The sequence below is a fragment of the Doryrhamphus excisus genome, chromosome 22 (assembly GCF_030265055.1).
Source record: "Doryrhamphus excisus isolate RoL2022-K1 chromosome 22, RoL_Dexc_1.0, whole genome shotgun sequence".
Taxonomy (NCBI): domain Eukaryota; kingdom Metazoa; phylum Chordata; class Actinopteri; order Syngnathiformes; family Syngnathidae; genus Doryrhamphus; species Doryrhamphus excisus.
In genome coordinates this window covers 10418753-10440554 of record NC_080487.1, presented here as the reverse complement: position 1 = coordinate 10440554, position 21802 = coordinate 10418753, and the positions used below count along the sequence as shown (strand labels likewise).

At 37.8% G+C, this 21802-nt stretch overlaps 1 protein-coding gene across 3 annotated transcripts in view; it reads left to right on the top strand.

Annotated features, from left to right (window-relative positions):
• Positions 1-21802, top strand: part of svild (supervillin d) — a 75186-nt gene that overhangs the window by 33906 nt on the left and 19478 nt on the right. For 2 of the 3 annotated variants that reach the window (XM_058061511.1, XM_058061513.1), the window contains 5 exons: positions 2633-2688; positions 6565-6626; positions 11460-11541; positions 13711-14159; positions 15029-15164. In XM_058061511.1, coding sequence (XP_057917494.1) covers positions 2633-2688; positions 6565-6626; positions 11460-11541; positions 13711-14159; positions 15029-15164 — 785 coding nt within the window. The remainder of the gene's footprint in view (positions 1-2632; positions 2689-6564; positions 6627-11459; positions 11542-13710; positions 14160-15028; positions 15165-21802) is intronic. The other variant, XM_058061514.1, reaches the window with a different exon arrangement.

Genomic DNA, 21802 nt, shown 5'->3' with positions numbered 1-21802 from the left:
ACATCTGTTTCTTTAGCTGATTCTGATTTAGAGAAGAGATTGAGACTTGATTCTCTTCTACACAATTTACTGCCAAAACACTTGCCACCAGTCTTAAAAATAGTCACAGTTTTCTGGTATTTTTAGGAATCTACTACAAAACTGGTAGTCTTAAGTTCCTCTGCAAGTATATGACATTAGCAACCTGCTGTTTTTAAGCAAAAATGCTAGCCTAGTGCTTTGCTGTTTTTAGGAATCTGATGCAAAATGATTGCAAAAAGATTTTATACATGAAAAAAAATGCTGTTTTTAAGGACATTCTGCAAAAATGCTAGTCTAAGAACAAAAGTGCTTTGCTGTTTTTAGGAATCTGATGCAAAATGATTGTAAAAAGATTTTATACATGAAAAAAACTGCTGTTTTTAAGGACCTTCTGCAAAAATGCTAGTCTAAGAACAAAAGTGCTTTGCTGTTTTTAGGAATCTGATGCAAAATGATTGTAAAAAGATTTTATACATGAAAAAAACTGCTGTTTTTAAGGACATTCTGCAAAAATGCTAGTCTAAGAACAAAAGTGCTTTGCTGTTTTTAGGAATCTGATGCAAAATGATTGTAAAAAGATTTTATACATGAAAAAAAATGCTGTTTTTAAGGACCCACTGCAAAAAATGCAAGTCATAGATCCTATAAATGACAGGAGTGTTCTGCTGCAGAGACGCTTGTCAAAGATCTTCAATATAACAGAAGTACTTTGCTGTTTCGAGGAATCTGATGCAAAATACTTCTTCTACTTAATCTACCATGAAAACACTAGCCGGCAATCTTCAAAAGTAGTAGTAGTAGTAGTTTTTTGTATTTATAGTAATCTATTGTGCTAATTTTTGTGGCTTTTTGTATTGACTTGTGGACTCCTATAGAGCAGCTACACACAATAACCCACACAGAAAGCTTTCTAGATCTTCCAGAATCTGCACCTATTCCTGCTGTATTTCCTTAAACAGTTTTTTGCTGTTTTTAGTAATCTGATGCGAAAAAGTATTGTAAAATAGATATTGTAGTAGTGATGTTTTTAAGGATCTACTGCTTGTATATAACAGACGTTCTTTGCTGTTTTTAGGAATCTGATGCAAAAAGTAATATAAAATAGATATTGTAGTAGTGATGTTTTTAAGGATCTACTGCTTGTATCTAACAGAAGTTCTTTGCTGTTTTTAGGAATCTGATGCAAAAACTATTGTAAAATAGATATTGTAGTAGTGATGTTTTTAAGCATCTACTGCTTGTATATAACAGACGTTCTTTGCTGTTTTTAGGAATCTGATGCAAAAAGTATTGAAAAATAGATATTGTAGTAGTGATGTTTTTAAGGATCTACTGCTTGTATACAACAGACGTTCTTTGCTGTTTTTAGGAATCTGATGCAAAAAGTTTTGTAAAATAGATATTGTAGTCGTGATGTTTTTAAGGATCTACTGCTTGTATATAACAGACGTTCTTTGCTGTTTTTAGGAATCTGGTGCAAAAAGTATTGTAAAATAGATATTGTAGTGATGTTTTTAAGGATCTACAGCTTGTATATAACAAACGTTCTTTGCTGTTTTTAGGAATCTGATGCAAAAAGTATTGTAAAATAGATATTGTAGTAGTGATGTTTTTAAGGATCTACTGCTTGTATATAACAGATGTTTTTTGCTGTTTTTAGGAATCTGATGCAAAAAGTATTGTAAAATAGATATTGTAGTAGTGATGTTTTTAAGGATCTACTGCTTGTATATAACAGGCGTTCTTTGCTGTTTTTAGGAATCTGATGCAAAAAAGTATTGTAAAATAGATATTGTAGTAGTGATATTTTTAAGGATCTACTGCTTGTATATAACAGACGTTCTTGGCTGTTTTTAGGAATCTGATGCGAAAAAGTATTGTAAAATAGATATTGTAGTAGTGATGTTTTTAAGGATCTACTGCTTGTATATAACAGACGTTTTTTGCTGTTTTTAGGAATCTGATGCAAAAAGTATTGTAAAATAGATATTGTAGTAGTGATGTTTTTAAGGATCTACTGCTTGTATATAACAGACGTTTTTTGCTGTTTTTAGGAACCTGATGCAAAAAGTATTGTAAAATAGATATTGTAGTAGTGATGTTTTTAATTATCTACTTCTTGTATATAACAGACGTCCGTTGCTGTTTTTAGGAATCTGATGCAAAAAGTATTGTAAAATAGATATTGTAGTAGTGATGTTTTTAAGGATCTACTGCTTTTATACAACAGACGTTTTTTTGCTGTTTTTAGGAATCTGATGCAAAAAGTATTGTAAAATATATATTGTAGTAGTGATGTTTTTAAGGATCTACTGTATATAACAGACGTTCTTTGCTGTTTTTAGGAATCTTTTGCAACATCTTCCCAAAGCTGTTTTGTGTCATTAAGTCCCCGAGCCCAGTTTGATACCTTGTAAGCATCCCTATTAATTAACCATTGAGTCTGTTTTTGGCAGAAGCATCCTCTATTTACAAAAACCCAGCGCTCGGTTGACCATGTTTGGCCCGAGCGTCTCCCAAGCCACCCACAGTGTGTGCCAAATGCATCGCTAAGCAGATACGTCCCTTTAAGAATAGCCTTCAAATAATAGTGTTGCTGTGTCTCTTTCAGTTGACCAGAAGACTTCAGATGCAAGGACTTACACTTCCAAGATGTCTCTCTTAAAGGTAGCGCATTTTTCATTCATCCTTGTTAAGAATGTGTTATTATGGCTATTATGTACACACATTGCACTAGCTCAGGGGTCTCAAACACGCGGCCCGTGGGCCAAATGTGGCCCACAGGACACTAGTTTGAGGCCCCCGTCTTGATATGAAAGTTTAATGTTAGCGCGGCCCGCGCAAGTTTGATATGGATGCTGTATGGTATCATGTACCCAGAAAAAATTATTACGTTTGATTAATGTTCATGTTAAAGGTTAAATAACTGTTAATAGTTATCCTCCCTATCCGTGTGGAAGTGGTTACAATAAACAGTAACCAACAATTACAATAAAAGTTCTGATAAAACATTCCACTGTTCTCAAATATCTAAATTTTTAGTTTTCTACACAAAATAAGATGAAAAATAAAACAAATCAAGAGTAAAGAAAATCAATCAATCAGTAATAAATAAATATAATAATAATAATAATAATAAAACGGCAAATAATAAAAACCTAAGAAACCACATATAGTTGGTGGGTAGACAAATGATTTTTTTCAGATTAATATGAACAAAGCATTATTAGAGCCCTGTAGACATGACAAAACACGACTATAGTCACATTTATACTCTTTTTACTTACAACATATTGCGCAACTGCAGGGTCTTGAGACACATGCTAACTCGCAAACTAGAGAGCTAGCGACCTAAACGGTAGCCTTCAAGTTATTTCCTTTAACCTTAAATAGCCAAAAACTTACCACTTCCACACTGATAGGGAGGATAACTATTAACAGTTCTTTAACCTTTAACATGAACATTAATCAAACGTAATAATTTTTTCTGGGTACATGATACCATACAGCATCCATATCAAACTTGCGCAGGCCGCACTAACATTAAACTTTCATATCAAGGCGGGGGCCTCAAAGTAGTGTCCTGCGGGCCACATTTTGCCCGCGGGCCGCGTGTTTGAGACCCCTGCTATAAAGTAAGGATACAATCTACTGTTATTTATATACACTGAAATTGGCATACATGCTTATGAAAGTTTCTTAGGTTAATTAGCTACTCCAAATTGTCAATGAATCAGAATTGGCCACACAGTCTGGAGACCTGAGTTTGATTCCCCACTGCAGGTCTTCTCCGGGTACTCCGGTTTCCTCCCACATTCCAAAAACATGCTAGGTTAATTAGCGACTCCAAATCGTCCATAGGTATGAATGTGAGTGTGAATGGTTGTTTGTCTATATGTGAAATTAATAGTTAATATTTTTGTGTCATAAAAGCAGTGGTTGCTATTGTAAAAAAAAATATGAATTGGTGTCCGTATCAAGAGTACGTCATTCCCTAAATCCAATTCTTTATTAGTCGGTATGGTGAAAAGTTTCCAATTCCAGATCTTCCAGGTGAAAGAATAGAAGAAGAGATGTAGGTCACAATAAAGGATGGATGAGTATTACGACAACGTCTTTTTGTGTGAGACAGTTTTCCCAGCAGTTTTGTGTTTTACTGCCATCTGGCTTCACTCGGCCAAGCTTGGCACTGCTCCTAGTCTAGCGAAGGGCAAAGCTAGCGTAGCTATTTACATCCAGCATGAATCCTGAAACCCCATCAGCCTGAGAAAAGACCGAAATCTCACACCTTTTACATTAAATGCATACTTTATTGCTGGATATGTTTTTTTTCCCCCTTCCTACTTCATGGATGTTTATGCATCCAGGTGCAGGATAGCTGTATCCCACATTGGAATTGCATGTTCACAATGGAAAAGCCCTGCAGGAAATCAACTCGGCAGTGATAATAATTCATCTTACACTGTTGGAAATAATTGGTTTTCTTTGTTTAGCGTCATGTTTTGGAATTGTGAGTGAACTTGGCAGTTTTATGTGCTATTGGGTTTTAATTATGGAGCATTGTTTGAGTGCATGTGAGTGATGTAGTGCAGAAGCCGGACCTCACACATTGCTTGGTGAATCATAATCAGTTCCCATGGTTTAAACTAGGGGGACGGGATTGTGTTCATTGGGAGTACACACAAATAATTTATTACATTACACTTTACTTGTGAAATCACACAAATTAGTTACTTAGCAATCCCAAGCAATGTTATTTAATTAATTATGACGTTAATTATCATCTTAATGCAAAGCGCAATCGATGTCATGAGTCTACACAAGGAATTTGTTGGTTATGTTGGTGCTGTAGTTCATTCATCGCAGGGGGTGCTGGAGCCTATCCCAGCTGTCTTCAGGCGAGAGGCGGGGTACACCCTGGACTGGTGGCCAGCCAGCCAATCACAGGGCACATATAGACAAACAACCATTCACACTCACATTCATACCTATGGACAATTTGGAGTCGCTAATTAACCTAGCATGTTTTTGGAATGTGGGAGGAAACCGGAGTACCCGGAGAAAACCCACGCATGCACGGGGAGAACATGCAAACTCCACACAGAGATGGCCGAGAGGGGAATTGAACCCTTGTCTCCTAGCAGTGAGGTCTGCGCGCTAACCACTCGATCACCGTGCAGCCCCGGTGCTGTATTTATTGTTTTTAATATGGTATTTGTAGCTGGTAGTGGTCGAGTGGTTAGCACGCAGGCCACACAGCCCGGAGACCTGAGTTCGATTCCACTCCTGTGAGGGGTTCACATGTTCTCCCCGTGCATGCGTGGGTTTTCTCCGGTTTCCTCCCACATTCCAAAAACATGCTAGGTTAATTAGCGACTCCAAATTGTCCATAGGTATGAATGTGAGTGTGAATGGTTGTTTGTCTATATGTGCCCTGTGATTGGCTGTGATTGGCTCTCGCCCGAAGACAGCTGGGATAGGCTCCAGCACCCCCTGCGACCCTCGTGAGGATAAGCGGTCGAAAATTAGCATAGAAAAAGGAGCATAGAAAATCTGTCTATGGCTTTCTAAATAGGTTTAACGTTATTAGAGTCCCGTAGACATGAAATAACACCCCTATAGTTACTTTTACACTCCTGTTTTTCATTGTTTAGATCACATTGTACAGGTTACAGGATCAGACCAGTGGTCAAGTGATGTCATGGCGTGACATGATGGAATGGGACCACACTGAGGGAGTGGGGGACGTGGGGGGGGTGGATAAAAGCCGGAGCGTGTCTGAAAGACTAACACCAAATATTATTATTATTATAATATTATTAATATTTGACATTTCCTGGAGCGGCACGGTGGTCTAGGGGTTAGCGCGCAGACCTCACAGCTAGGAATCAGGGTTCAATCCCACTCCTCTGTGTGGAGTTTGCATGTTCTCCCCGTGCATGCGTGGGTTTTCTCCGGGTACTCCGGTTTCCTCCCACATTCCAAAAACATGCTAGGTTAATTAGCGACTCCAAATTGTCCATAGGTATGAATGTGAGTGTGAATGGTTGTTTGTCTATATGTGCCCTGTGATTGGCTGGCGACCAGTCCAGGGTGTACCCCGCCTTACGCCCGAAGACAGCTGGCATAGGCTCCAGCAACCCCCGCGACCCTCATGAGGAAAAGCGGTAGAAAATGAATGAATGAATGAACATATCCTGGATAAAATTCTCACTTTGGAATCAGAGCCTCCTTTTGCAGGTAAAATGTTCCATGCCGATAACATCTGGACATTAGCTAAACTATACTACGAGTCAGTTGAGAGACAATTACATCACACTTATCTTTCCTTCTATTAGTTTTACAGTATGTACTCAGGGTGGGACTCATGATTCACAATCTCTCCGTCTGACCAAACGCTTTTTGAACTCTGATCAATCCAAGTGAAGAGGGCGGGGCCTCGTTGTCAAAGATATGCTTTATTAGAACAGCTGGTGTGAAAAACTGTTGCTGCTTATTTGGAAGTTGACGCCACTAACAGGATGTTTTTGTGTCGTAATGAAGGATCGGGAGGACAGAGTAAACCCCCGGCCGATCGGCGGTAATGAGGAGGACGCTCCTGCAAGGTAAATAAAATTTTTAATCCCTGCTCAGTCAAACTATTAAATATTTAGTTTTTTAAAGAAAATATTCATTTAAAGTCATGTAGTTTGTTCTGTGTAAGGAATGTGTCTGCTTATATGATCATGTGATCATAACAAGGATTCATTCAAGCATGTTTGGTGGTAGCGACTTAGTCTAGGGCTGCATGAGTGCTGCCTCTGTGGTTCATCATCCAATAAATACTGTAACATTCTTGAAAAGATGTAATATTTTAATATTTAATGTTAAATTTATATTTTAAAATTATTTTAAAATATAAATAAATATAAATAAATATAACCAACAAATACTGTAACATTCTTGAAAATATTTAATATTTAATACTTATTATTTAATATTTAATACTTAACACTTAATATTTAATACTACTATTTTAATGTTTAATATTAAATTTATATTTTAAAATTATTTAAAAATATAACCAACAAATACTGTAACATTCTTGAAAATATTTAATATTCAATATTTAATATATATTTTTAAATTATTTTAAAATTATAATTAAATTAAATATAATTAAAATATTTTTTATACATTTTAAAATTTAATATTTTATTATTTTTTACTTAACACTCAATATTTAATACTACTATTTTAATATTTAATATTAAATTTATATTTTAAAATAATTTTAAAATATAACCAACAAATACTGTAACATTCTTGAAAATATTTTATATTTAATATATATTTTTAAATTATTTTAAATTATAATTACATTAAATATAATTACAATATTTTTATATATTAAAATTTAATATTTTATTATTTTATTTACTTAACACTTAATATTTAATACTTAACACTTAATATTTAATATTAAATTTATATTTTAAAATTATTTTTAAATATAACCAACAAATACTGTAACATTCTTGAAAATATTTCATATTTAATACTTAATACTTATTATTTAATATTTAATACTTAACACTTAATATTTAATACTACTATTTTAATATTTACTATTAAATTTATATTTTTAAACTATTTTAAAATACAACCAACAAATACTGTAACATTCTTGAAAATATTTAATATATATTTTAAAATTATAATTAAATTAAATATAATTAAAATAATTTTATATATATTTTAAAATTTAATATTTTATTATTTTATTTACTTAACACTTAATATTTAATACTTAACACTTAATATTTAATGCTACTAATTTAATATTTAATATAAAATTTACATTTTAAAATTATTTTAAAATATAACCAAAAAATACTGTAACATTCTTGAAAATATTTTATATCAATATTTAGTATTTAATGTTTAATGTTTAATATTTAATTGTTTTAAAATTATAATTAAATGAAATATAATTAAATTATTTTTAATATATTTTACAATGTAATATTTTATTATTATTTTTTTACGCTGCTATATATAATTTGGAGTACAAGTGACTCACTTTGAAACCGACTGGCACACAACCCTGCAGGGTAAACAGATAAGTGAGGTCACTCCAGGCCATGAAAAGTACCGTCTAGCGAAGATAACCAGTGAGCATGGACCTCCGCCAAGCCTGAAGCACATACAAATCATGATATATCATCACCTTTAATTTTACCATACAGTTTTTTTTTTTATTTATTGTTGTGGTGTGTGAGGCAGGATATGTGTGTTTTTAGGTCCATCTAAAGATAAATCAATGCTAAACAGCTAAAATAAAAGAAGTGGTTCACTAGCCTCGCAGTGAACACTCTTCATGGAAATCAGTGTGGTATTTGTTTGCATATTGCTAAGGGAACAGATAAATATGTAAACGTACCTTTTAGTCATGTTGTGGTGTCCATATGTTTTCCTCCCCCCAAAAAAATCAAAAATCAAAGGATGCGTTGACCATGCTAAGAACTTATTTTCTGGACTATAAGTCATAGGTTGGCTGTTCCTGCAACTTATACTCCAAAGCGACTTTCATTCATTCATTCATTTTCGCTTTTCCTATGAGGGTCGCAGGGGGTGCTGGAGCCTATCCCAGCTGTCTTCCAGCAAGAGGCAGGGTACACCCTGGACTGGTGGCCAGCCAGCCAATCACAGGGCACATATAGACAAACAACCATTCACACTCACATTCATACCTATGGACAATTTGGAGTCGCTAATTAACCTAGCATGTTTTTGGAATGTGGGAGGAAACCCACATTAGCAAAAAAATGTTTTTTTTGCTACTGCTACTAGTTGGTACTTTTTTTTTTTTTTACTATTTTACTGTACTATTTTTTTTTTTTACTATTTTTTTTTTTACTATTTTTAGTATTTTTAGTTTGTTGTTCCCTTCGCCAAAGCGCCCTGGTGCAAAGGGCAAGCACAGCATAGCGGTTATGTTTTTGTTTGTTTGTGTTGGAAATAACTCCAAAAATTCTGAATGGATTTTAATGAAATTTTTAGGATTTGTCAGAAATTTTAATAAAAAATGCGACTTATACTCCGGAGCGACTTATAGTCCAGAAAATACGGTATATGTCAGTTGTATGAGTTGTAGGCAACAAAGCAAATTTTTTTTGCTACTGCTACTATTTGCTACTATTTTTTTACTATTTTTACTATTTTTTATTCTACTATTTTTACTATTTTTTACTGTACTATTTTCATGTTTTTATGCTGTTTTTCCCGTGTTTCTTGTTCCCTTCGCCAAAGCACCCTGGCACAACGGGCAATTGCAGCATGGAGGTTATGTTTTTGTTTGTTTGTGTTGGAAATAACTCCAAAAGTTCTGAATGGATTTTAATGAAATTTTTAGGATTTGTCGGAAATTTAATATGGAAAAGCCGATACAATTTTGGGGGTGATCCGGATCACAATCGGGATCCAGAAACTAAAGGATTCTTAACAACATGTGCTCCAAATTATTATTATTATTATTATTATTTGGTGTGACTCACAATATGGGGGTACTATAACACTTGGTGGAGGTCTCTAGCTTAGATGTATAAAACAAGCCTCAGGCTACTCTTTGAGCGTCTCTTGCGCAACATTACTTTACACGCTCTTGCAAAGTCTCACCGTGATCACACAAGTGATCACCATGGTGATTTAAAAGATGACGTAATGTCTGTTTTGGTCAAGTAGTTAAAATAAATTACCTGCAAAAAATGCGACGTATGTATGTTTTTTTCTATTTAATGAAGCATTTTTGGCCTTGTGTGACTTATACTCCGGAGCGACTTATAGTCCAGAAAATACGGTATATGTCAGTTGTATGAGTTGTAGGCGACAAAGCAATTTTTTTTGCTACTGCTACTATTTGCTACTATTTTTTTACTATTTTTACTCCTACTTATTTTTATGCCTTTATGCTGTTTTTTCCGTTTCTTGTTGCCTTCGCCAAAGCTCCCCGGGCAAGCGCAGTATGGCGGTTATGTTTTTGTTTGTTTGTGTTGAAATAATTCCAAAAGTTCTGTATGGATTTTAATGAAATTTTGAGGATTTGTCGGAAATTTAATAAAAAATGCAACTTATACTCCGGAGCGACTTATAGTCCAGAAAATGCAGTATATGTCAGTTGTATGAGTTGTAGGCGACAAAGCAATTTTTTTTTTTTGCTATTGCTACTATTGGCTACTATTTTTACTATTTTTTACTCTACTATTTTTATACCTTTATGCTGTTTTTCCCGTGTTTCTTGAATAAATAAATAAATATGGAATAAATTAAAATAAAATACAAAAATAAAATTAATTTAAAAATAAAATAAAATTAATTAAAATGGGCAACAAAGCATTTTTTTTGGTTCCTGCTACGATTTGCTACTATTTTTTACTCTACCATTTTTCACTATTTTTTACTCTACTATTTTTATACCTTTATGCTGTTTTTCCCGTGTTTCTTGAATAAATAAATAAATATGGAATAAATTAAAATAAAATAAAAAATAAAATTAATTTAAAAATAAAATTAAATTAATTAAAATGGCCAACAAAGCATTTTTTTTGGTTCCTGCTACGATTTGCTACTATTTTTTACTCTACCATTTTTCACTATTTTTTACTCTACTATTTTTATACCTTTATGCTGTTTTTCCCGTGTTTCTTGAATAAATAAATAAATATGGAATAAATTAAAATAAAATAAAAAATAAAATTAATTTAAAAATAAAATTAAATTAATTAAAATGGGCAACAAAGCATTTTTTTTTGGTTCCTGCTACTATTTGCTACTATTTTTTACTCTACCATTTTTCACTATTTTTTACTCAACTATTTTTAAGCCTTTATGCTGTTTTTTTGCACCCCGGTGCAAAGGGCAAGCGCAATATGGGGGTACTATACACTTGGTGGAGGTCTCTATCTTAGATGTATAAAACAAGCCTCAGGCTACTCTTTGAGCATCTCTTGCGCAACATTACTTTACACGCTGTTGCAAAGTCTCACCGTCAAGTGATCACCATGGTGATCCAAAACAGATTGAAAGCACTGCAACCTTTCTCGTGTGTGTGTGTGTGTGTTTCTAGGCAAATTAGGGGTTGTGTAATTCAATCTTTCTGTCCAGTTTAAATGTAAAGATTCCTGACACAATATAATATTTTTCTTTTATGACTTTCAAAGCTTTGCCAGTTTTTTTTTTCCTGGTGTTTTAGTCCTCATTAAGTCTGCTTACAGTTCTACTGGTCCTTACCCTGACATTGATTACTTCCAATTACAATGAGTGATTCATTAGGGAAGCAAGTCAGAGCCTCAAGCTGAAGGAAGCCTTAATAACACATAACAGATGCAACGATAAAAGATGGGGGGGGGGTTAAGTTTTCCCATGGTGTCACCAACGTTTTTTCGTATGTAATTTCTCAGCAGCAAAGAAATGGCAGACGCTACAAATGAGTCTTCGGCGAAGGAGCAACATGAACGTGACGACGCTCTGGAAGAAATAAAGGTTAGTTTTGCTGAAGATGTCATCAAGTTTGTCGGTGTGTCGGCGATAACGGTCACATGGTTTTAATCACGGAGACCTCAGCCCCTCGGTGTCTTTTAATTGGCTGACTTGATTGATGCTTGTAGTGTAATTTATAGGGCTGATATGTCGTTTGGAAAGAGGCAAGCGTTCTTCAAATCCAGCGTCATTGGATACTTATATCGTGATGTCATGTTTTCGAGGTCCCCTGCTATGTAAAAGTGGCTTTTTAATTATGTTTAAACAGTAATACAGTATGTGTCTATAGAGCAATAACTATCATTCCCCTCACTTAAAATAAAGCCTGGGATGGTTAGTTATTTAATTAATTAATCACACAATAACTGAAAATTTATTCATTTTCTACCGCTTATTCTCACGAGGGTCGCAGGCATGCTGGAGCCTATCCCAGCTGTCTTCGGGCAAGAGGCTGGTGGCCAGCCAATCACAGGGCACATATAGACAAACAACCATTCACACTCACATTCATACCTATGGACAATTTGGAGTCGCTAACTAACCTAGCATGTTTTTGGAATGTGGGAGGAAACCGCCCACATATGCTTGGGGAGAACATGCAAACTCCACACAGAGATGGCCGAGGGTGGAATTGAACTCGGGTCTCCTAGCTGTGAGGTTTAGGTGGCAAATGTACAAATATACTAGTGTACAGTGACATGTTATAATGTCGTCACTACCAACAGCACTAAATTCATCACATAGCAACTTAACACCCCGGACTGGTGGCCAGCCAATCACAGGGCACATATAGACAAACAACCATTCACACTCACATTCATACCTATGGACAATTTGGAGTCGTCAATTAACCTAGCATGTTTTTGGAATGTGGGAGGAAACTGGAGAAAACCCACCCACGCATGCACGGGGAGAACACGTAAACTCCACACAGAGATGGCCGAGGTTGGAATTGAACTCGGGTCTCCTAGCTGTGAGGTTTAGGTGGCAAATGTGCAAATATACCAGTGTACAGTGACATGTTATGATGTCGTCACTACCAACAGCACTAAATTCATCACATAGCAACTTAACACCCAACACCCCGGACTGGTGGCCAGCCAATCACAGGGCACATATAGACAAACAACCATTCACACTCGCATTCATACCTATGGACAATTTGGAGTCGCCAATTAACCTAGCATGTTTTTGGAATGTGGGAGGAAACCGGAGTACCCGGAGAAAATCCACGCATGCACGGGGAGAACATGCAAACTCCACACAGAGATTGGAATTGAACTCGGGTCTCCTAGCTTTAGCTGTAGCTTTTAACACACAATGCACTGATGGTTTTCATTTAGCAAGACCACCCGCTCGGCTTTGAACTTTTACACCCAAGCCTCGACATCTTATCATCTCCGACATCAGCACTCCTTTATGACCTTTCACCCACCAGCAGCATGGCTCCTGGCGGCATGTCGTTTACAACACGCAAACATATTTTTGACAGTGAATACAATGCATGTGAAAAGGGGAATTGAATGGCGTGTTTTTTTTTTTTTTTTGCAGCAGGCTTCTGTATTGCAAACGTGACACATGTTTTTGGTTATTGTAAAGTTATTGACAGAACAACTAGTTCTCACATACAGTAAACCTCAATTGTTTCAAAATTCAATTGTTCCCACTGGTTTTGTCCGATATAAGCGAAATCCGTTATATGCGTATACCGGAAAATGTCCGGTATAAAAAGGCACTTCCTTGACTATGTTTCCAATGTACCTGGACGCGCAGGCAACGCTGCAAACGCTGCAAATGACGTCGTATAGCGGCCTGTCACGATTCGGCGAATCGGAGCGATCCGATATATGCGAGGGAAATTTAATGGAAATGCATTGGAACGGGACTGGAGATTTTGTCCGAAATAGGCGAAATCCGTTATAAAAAATCCGATATATGCAATGAATTTTTATTGGAAATGCATTACAGAAAAATCGGTTCTTTTTTATCTGTCCGTTGTGAGCGAATTTCCGATATATCCAAGTCCGATATATCCGATGTTTACTGTATTACTTAGTCTTTTTATGCGTCACGCTTCCACGTCTCTGAGGTAACCAACTCACGGTTGGTGTCTCTTTTTGTTTACCGTCAGTTTCATAGTTTCATCTTTGCATCTTTGCATCTTTGCTCCAGGCCGTTTCACTCCAGCGTCAAGACTCCTCCGGGCCGCGAGGCATCAAGGGGATCCTGAAGAAAAGCCGTTCCACAAGCGTGGAATCCGACCAAAGCGAAGGTTCGACGCAGGACTGCACGTTGGTCTGCCAAAGCAACATCATCCTGAGTCACTCCAAAAGTGATAATGATGATGAAGAGGAGGTGTACGGAGAAGAGGAGGATCAGGACAATAATGAGGAAATCGACGACGATGACGATATCACTGACGGAGGGAGCTTTGACATCCAGACGACGACGACGCGGCGGCGGAGCGAGCGTAGTAGCAGTAGCAGCTGCAGCCGAGGGAGTTTGGACGAGATGCAAAGTCCCTCACCGGATGAAAGCCTGGAGGTGACCTCTACGGTGTCTGAGGACACCGAGGAGCTGGACAGTTTAGACGGGAGCCAGGGTTCCTCTATCAGACAAAGGTAATTGAGGCAGGGTACAGCCAATCACAGGGCTCATATAGACAAACAACCATTCACACTCACATTCATACCTATGGACAATTTGGAGTCGCCAATTAACCTAGCATGTTTTTGGAATGTGGGAGGAAACCGGAGTACCCGGAGAAAACCCATGCATGCACGGGGAGAACATGCAAACTCTACACAGAGATGGCCGAGGGTGGAATTGAACTTGGGTCTCTTTGCTGTGAGGCAAACATGCAAACCACTCAACCATCGTGCAGCCCAGAAATTCATTCATTCATTTTCTACCGGGGTACACCCTGGACTGGTGGCCAGCCAATCACAGGGCACATATAGACAAACAACCATTCACACTCACATTCATACCTATGGACAATTTGGAGTCGCTAATTAACCTAGCATGTTTTTGGAATGTGGGAGGAAACCGGAGTACCCGGAGAAAACCCACGCATGCACGGGGAGAACATGCAAATTGGAATTGAACTCGTGTCACTTTGCTGTGAGGCAAACATGCAAACCGCTCAACCATCGTGCAGCCCAGAAATTCATTCATTCATTTTCTACCGCTTATCCTCACGAGGGTCGCGGGGGGTGCTGGATTCTATCCCAGCTGTCTTCGGGCGAGAGGCGAGGTACACCCTGGACTGGTGGCCAGCCAGCCAATCACAGGGCACATATAGACAAACAACCATTCACACTCACATTCATACCTATGGACAATTTGGAGTCGACAATTAACCTAGCAGCCCCAGTCTATTGATATTATTACTATTATTTTATATATACTATATAGATATTTTTTATTTTTTGTAATGATAGATGGATTTTATGTTCATTAATTTGCTGGTGTTTTATTCTATTTTTAGACTAGCAGAGTTCAGCAGTGGTGACGGTGAGAAGAAGGAAAAGGCAAAGAAGCTCAAGCCGTCTGAGACGGTCCAGACATCGCTAGCCGATCGCTTCAGCCAGCTCCACGATGCTGAGAATGCCTGGAAGAAAAAGGTATGATTTCTTTTTCTGTCATTGTTTATTATTACTATTATTAATGGGTAAAGAGCTCAAACATTTGAAACATATTACTGACCCAAGTGTAAGATGACTCCTTTTTTTCAAGACTAGTATGGACGAAGTGAGGCACCAGTGCAGAATTTTGCTTGGCGCCATCCATTGATATGATTTGTATGAATCTAGAAATCTCAAATATAAGACAGTCGTGTACCTGTATAAAAAAGCTTATGGGCCACTTGTGTGTGTGTCAGGAAGAAAAGCTCTGACTGGCCTGGTTAGAAGTTGCTTGGCGCCATCCGTTGATTTGATTTTCTATGAATCTAGAGATCTCAAATATAAGACAGTCGTGTATCTGTATTAAAAAATTATTTGGGTCACGTGTGTGTGTGTGTATGTGTGTGTGTGTGTGTGTGTGTGTGTGTGTGTGTGTGTGTGTGTGTCAGGAAGAAAAGCTCTGACTGGCCTGGTTAGAAGTTGCTTGGCGCCATCTGTTGATTTGATTTTCTATGAATCTAGAGATCTCAAATATAAGACAGTCATGTACCTATATAAAAAACGTATATGGGCCACTTGTGTGTGTGTGTGTGTGTCAGGAAGAAAAGCTCTGACTGGCCTGGTTAGAAGCTGCTTGGCGCCATCTGTTGATTTGAATGTATGAATCTAGATATCTCAAATATAAGACAGTCATGTACCTGTTTAAAAAAAAAAGTATATGGGCCACTTGTGTGTGTGTGTGTGTGTCAGGAAGAAAAGCTCTGACTGGCCGGGTTAGAAGTTACTTGGTGCCATCCGTTGATTTGAATGTATGAATCTAGAAATCTCAACTATAAGACAGTCATGTACCTATATAAAAAACGTATATGGGCCACTTGTGTGTGTGTGTTAGGAAGAAAAGCTCTGACTGGCCTGGTTAGAAGTTGCTTGGCGCCATCCGTTGATTTGAATGTATGAATCTAGAGATCTCAAATATAAGACAGTCATGTACCTGTATAAAAATAGTATATGGGCCACTTGTGTGTATGTGTGTCAGGAAGAAAAGCTCTGACTGGCCTGGTTAGAAATTGCTTAGCGACATCCGTTGATTTGATTTTCTATGAATCTAGAGATCTCAAATATAAGACAGTCATGTACCTGTATAAGAAAAAAAGTATATGGGCCACTTGTGTGTGTATGTGTGTCTGGAAGAAAAGCTCTGACTGGCCTGGTTAGAAGTTCCTTGGCGGCATCCGTTGATTTGATTTTTATGAATGTAGCGATCTCAAATATAAGACAGTCGTGTATCTGTATTAAAAAAGTATTTGGGTCACTTGTGTGTGTGTGTGTGTGTGTGTGTGTCAGGAAGAAAAGCTCTGACTGGCCTGGTTAGAAGTTGCTTGGCGCCATCCGTTGATTTGATTTTATATGAATCTAGAGATCTCAAATATAAGACAGTCATGTACCTGTATAAAAAAAAGTATGTGGGCCACTTGTGTGTGTGTCTGGAAGAAAAGCTCTGACTGGCCTGGTTAGAAGTTGCTTGGTGCCATCCGTTGATTTGAATGTATGAATGTAGAGATCTCAAATACAAGACAGTCATGTACCTGTATAAAAAAGTATATGGGCTACTTGTGTGTGTGTGTGTCGGGAAGAAAAGCTCTGACTGGCCTGGTTAGAAGTTGCTTGGCGCCATCTGTTGATTTAATGTATCAATCTAGAGATCTCAAATATCGTGTATGTCGTGTATCTGTATAAAAAAAAGTATATGGGCCACTTGTGTGTGTGTGTGTTGGGAAGAAAAGCTCTGACTGGCCTGGTTAGAAGTCGCTTGGTATCATATATAAATCTCTCGACTTAGACCAGTATAATATGTGCTGCATCAGCCTTTTTTCTGTATACTGTGCAAGATGAAAGGATTCAGACACATTGTTTCCCTCCTGCTGAATCAGCAACATTTGGAAAATAGTAACACCACAAATCCAGGTTTTTACCTCAACTCCCATTGTACAAATAAAACCCTACACTGCGGCTTAACACCTTACAACCCTTTTTTCCCCCGGAGATACTCTTTCTTCTGCGGTTGTTTTTGTTGTCACCACAACCTTTCAAGAATGTCTTCCACAAACAAAAGCGAGTGTCGAATAAATTCTTGCAACTCTTTGAGACAGCAGAAGTACTTGTAAAAGGTAAAGCCCATGTGACCTGAAGTGGACCTTTAGGAAGATTTGTGGGAGAGTGGGGAACTGTAACATGCATGCTCCACATCATGGCCATCTCCAACTAGCTCCAGATGTTTCCTGTTACGCCTGTAAATAGTCTTTTCCTGGATGCGGCTGTCATGTTGTGTATTTTTCATTTAAACTGTAGATTTTCATTTAAATGGCAATGAATGAAGCTGATTTAGCATGTAGCATTAAAAAAATATTTAAAAAATACAAGATGTAGTAATGAACAGATACTGTAAGAGCTCTTTGTTTTGGATTCTAGCTGTGGACCCACCTGTCAAAACAATGGCTGTGGACCCTCACTCCCACTCAGAGATAATGAATGCTCGGCCGGACAGTTCCCCTGTGGGTTTGACTCCTTGGAAACTGTGTTTGATATTTTCATGGATTTAAGATGATTTGCGGAGTGCACGCTGGTAAAGTGGTTAGCACGCACGTCTCACAGCTCGGACTCGAGTTTGATTCCACTTTCGGCCATCTCTGTGTGGAGTATTGTCTGGTTGATGTTGCACAATACTCTATAATACTGTAGTACTGTAGTTATATACGCAGTATATGTACAGCCATTTTTATTCATTCATTTTCATGTCACTGGTGCTGGAGCCTATCCCAGCTGTCTTCGGGCGAGAGGCGGTGTACACCCTGGACTGGTCGGCAGTCAATCACAGGGCACATATAGTCAAACAACCATTCACACTCACATTCATACATCCTTACTGATTGTAGAAAAAAAGTCTTTCTATCTGTGATTAATTATGAGTTAACTGTGTACAAACTGTGATTAATTTATGATTAAATATTTGAGGCGAATGATAATTTTAGTGAGTGTGAATGGTTGATGTTATTCATCAATAAGAATAATACAAGAAATGCTGGAGCCTATCCCAGCTGTCTTCGGGCGAGAGGCGGGGTACACCCTGGACTGGTCGCCAGCCAGCCAATCACAGGGCACATATAGACAAACAACCATTCACACTCACATTCATACATCCTTACTGATTGTAAAAAAAAAGTCTTTATATCTGTGATTATGAGTTAACAAAATGTGATTAATTTGTGATTAAATATTTTAGGCAAATGATCATTTCAGTGAGTATGAATGGTTGTTTGTCTATATGTGCCCTGTGATTGTACCCCGCCTCTCACCCCAAGACAGCTGGGATAGGCTCCAGCACCCCCACGACCCTTGTGAGGATAAGCAGGAGAAAATGTATTAATTAATGAATAACGTCAATAAGAATAACACAAAAAATGCTGGAGCCTATCCCAGCTGTCTTCGGGCGAGAGGCGGGGTACACCCTGGACTGGTGGCCAGCCAGCCAATTACAGGGCACATATAGACAAACAACCATTCACACTCACATTCATACATCCTTACTGATTGTAGAAAAAAAGTCTTTCTATCTGTGATTAATTATGAGTTAACTATGTACAAAATGTGATTAATTTGTGATTAAATATTTTAGCCGAATGATAATTTCAGTGAGTGTGAATGGTTGTTTGTCTATATGTGCCCTGTGATTGGCTGGCCACCAGTCCAGGGTGTACCCCGCCTCTCGCCTGAAGACAGCTGGGATAGGCTCCAGCACCCCCGCGACCCTCGTGAGGATAAGCGGTAGAAAATGAATGAATGAATGTTTTTAGTTCATTCTTGTACATAGTGCTTTTATTGCTGTATTGTTTATGTCCTTCATGTATTTCTTTATTGCTGTCCAGATGTAGTCGTATTTATGTCATTTTCCTCTTTCCCTGGCTAAAGTCACCTACTTGCACGTGTAGAACTCTGATTAATTCCCACTTTTCCTCTTCCCACCTTTCTTCCTTGTTTACCCCCTCACCTACCTCCAGACTCTACCCCCCTTTCTTTGACTTCTTTGACACCTGCCTGTCAACCTTTCCCAGTATCTCCAGGTGAGTGTGCAACATGCGTCTCATTTTGTTGTTTCATTGGAGCTCCAAAGCTTGATCGCATGAAATTTTTCACTTTGCAGACGGATACCCGGCTCAAAATAAAGATTTTAGTGGATTATTGTTTCCAAAAAAGGCAAAAATGTTTACACAAAACACAGTAAATGATGAATGTAGAAGAAAATTAACATTTAAGGTTACTTTTTCCCAAAGATTTGATGTGGTAGAAAGAGCAACAGCACCTTCTTGTTTTGCCATGAGTAAACCACAGTGGAACCAAAGGAAGTGATAGCATATTGATCAAGATTTCCAAAGGTGTGATATGGTAGCAAGAGCAACACCTTCTTTTTCAACAGCACCTTCTTGTTTTGCCATGAGTAACCCACAGTGGAACTAAAGAAAGTACTAGTACATTTCTCAAGATTTCCGAAGAAGCAATATAGTAGCAAGAGCAACACCTTCTTTTTCAACAGCACCTTCTTGTTTTGCCATGAGTAACCAACAGTGGAACCAAAAAAAGTGCTAGCGCATTGATCAAGATTTCCAAAGACGCGATATAATAGCAAGAGCAACACCTTCTTTTTCAACAGATTTCCAAAGATGCGATATAGTAGCAAGAGCAGCACCATCTTTTTCAACAGCACACGCTTGTTTTGCCATGAGTAACCCACAGTGGAACCAAAGAAAGTGCTAGCACATTGATCAAGATTTCCAAAGATGCGATATGGTAGCAAAAGCAGCACCTTCTTGTTTTGCCATGAGTAACCCACAGTGGAACCAAAGAAAGGGCTAGCACATTGATCAAGATTTTCGAAGACGCGATATGGTAGCAAGAGCAACACCTTCTTTTTCAACAGCACCTTCCTGTTTTGCCATGAGTAACCCACAGTGGAACCAAAGAAAGTGCTAGCACATTGATCAAGATTTCCAAAGATGCGATATGGTAGCAAGAGCAGCATCTTCTTGTTTTGCCATGAGTAACCCACAGTGGAACCAAAGAAAGTGCTAGCACATTATCAAGATTCCCAAAGATGCGATATGGTAGCAAGAGCAACACCTTTTTTTTCAACAGCACCTTCTTGTCTTGCCATGAGTAACCCACAGTGGAACCAAAGAAAGTGCTAGCACTTTGATCAAGATTTCCAAAGATGCGATATGGTAGCAAGAGCAGCACCTTCTTGTTTTGCCATGAGTAACCCACAGTGGAACAAAAGAAAGTACTAACACATTGATCAAGATTTCCAAAGATGCGATATGGTAGCAAGAGCAATACCTTCTTGTTTTGCCATGAGTAACCCACAGTGGAACCAATTAAAGTGCGAGCACATTGATCAAGAAAGTGAAAAACACAACTGACTTCAAGAAATACTGACAAAACAGGAAGGTGGTGTTGATCTTGCTGCCACGATTGTGTCTTTGGGTAACCTTTGTCCCTTTCATTCGTCCTTTTATATGCATTTAGAATTGTTTTATGCTATAACAGTGAAACTATAGTGTGTTTTGTGTTCAAAATGTCGATGTAGCTGACTTACGGTTTCCCAGTTGCTATTTTCTTAGCAAGCTAATGATGCTAACAATGCATTAAGAACACAATTGGATTGATGCAGTGTTAATACCCAACACACTGCACACTAGTGGTTCTCTAGTATTTTCTGTTATACCCCCACTGGCCTCCCTTTATGACGAATGATGGCTTCCTGTGAGAAGTGTGTGTCGTCCCCTGCATTCTTTGGGGGTCTTGTCAAGCCGATGTAGAATTCCCCCCCGTTCTGATGGACTCCAGAGATAGCGTCACTCTTGTGTGAGAAACATGAAAGTCCAAGCTGTCCATGTCACAGCTTGCATTGTGCTCAGGCGGTCCTGTGTTTATATAGTCAGCAAAAGCCAGATGCACACAGGCTCTTGTTTTACAATGCTTGACTATTGCCACATTGAGTAACCCTGCAGAAAGTACAAAAATTATTCACTTTAATGTGAAGGTCAAGTGTTTTTGCACATCTGTTTCTACTTTTTGCATCTTTATATTTGTATGCTGGGATATTTTTCACATAAATGCATAATAAAAAGCTTCTTTACTATAAATTAGTAACCAAGGATCAGTTGGATATCGGAACTGTAGCAAGAGCAACACCTTCTTTTTCAAAAGCACCTTCTTGTTTTGCCATGAGTAACCCACAGTGGAACCAAAGAAAGTGCTAGCCATTGGTCAAGATTTCCAAAGATACGATATAGTAGCAAGAGCAACACCTTCTTTTTCAACAGCACCTTCTAGTTTTGCCATGAGTAACCCACAGTGGAACCAAAGAAAGTGCTAGTACATTGATCAAGATTTCCAAAGATGCGATATGGTAGCAAGAGCAACACCTTCTTTTTCAACAGATTTCCAAAGATGCGATATAGTAGCAAGAGCAACACCTTCTTTTTCAACAGCACCTTCTTGTTTTGCCATGAGTAACCAACAGTGAAACCAAAAAAAAGTGCTAGCACATTGATCAAGATTTCCAAAGATGCGATATTGTAGCA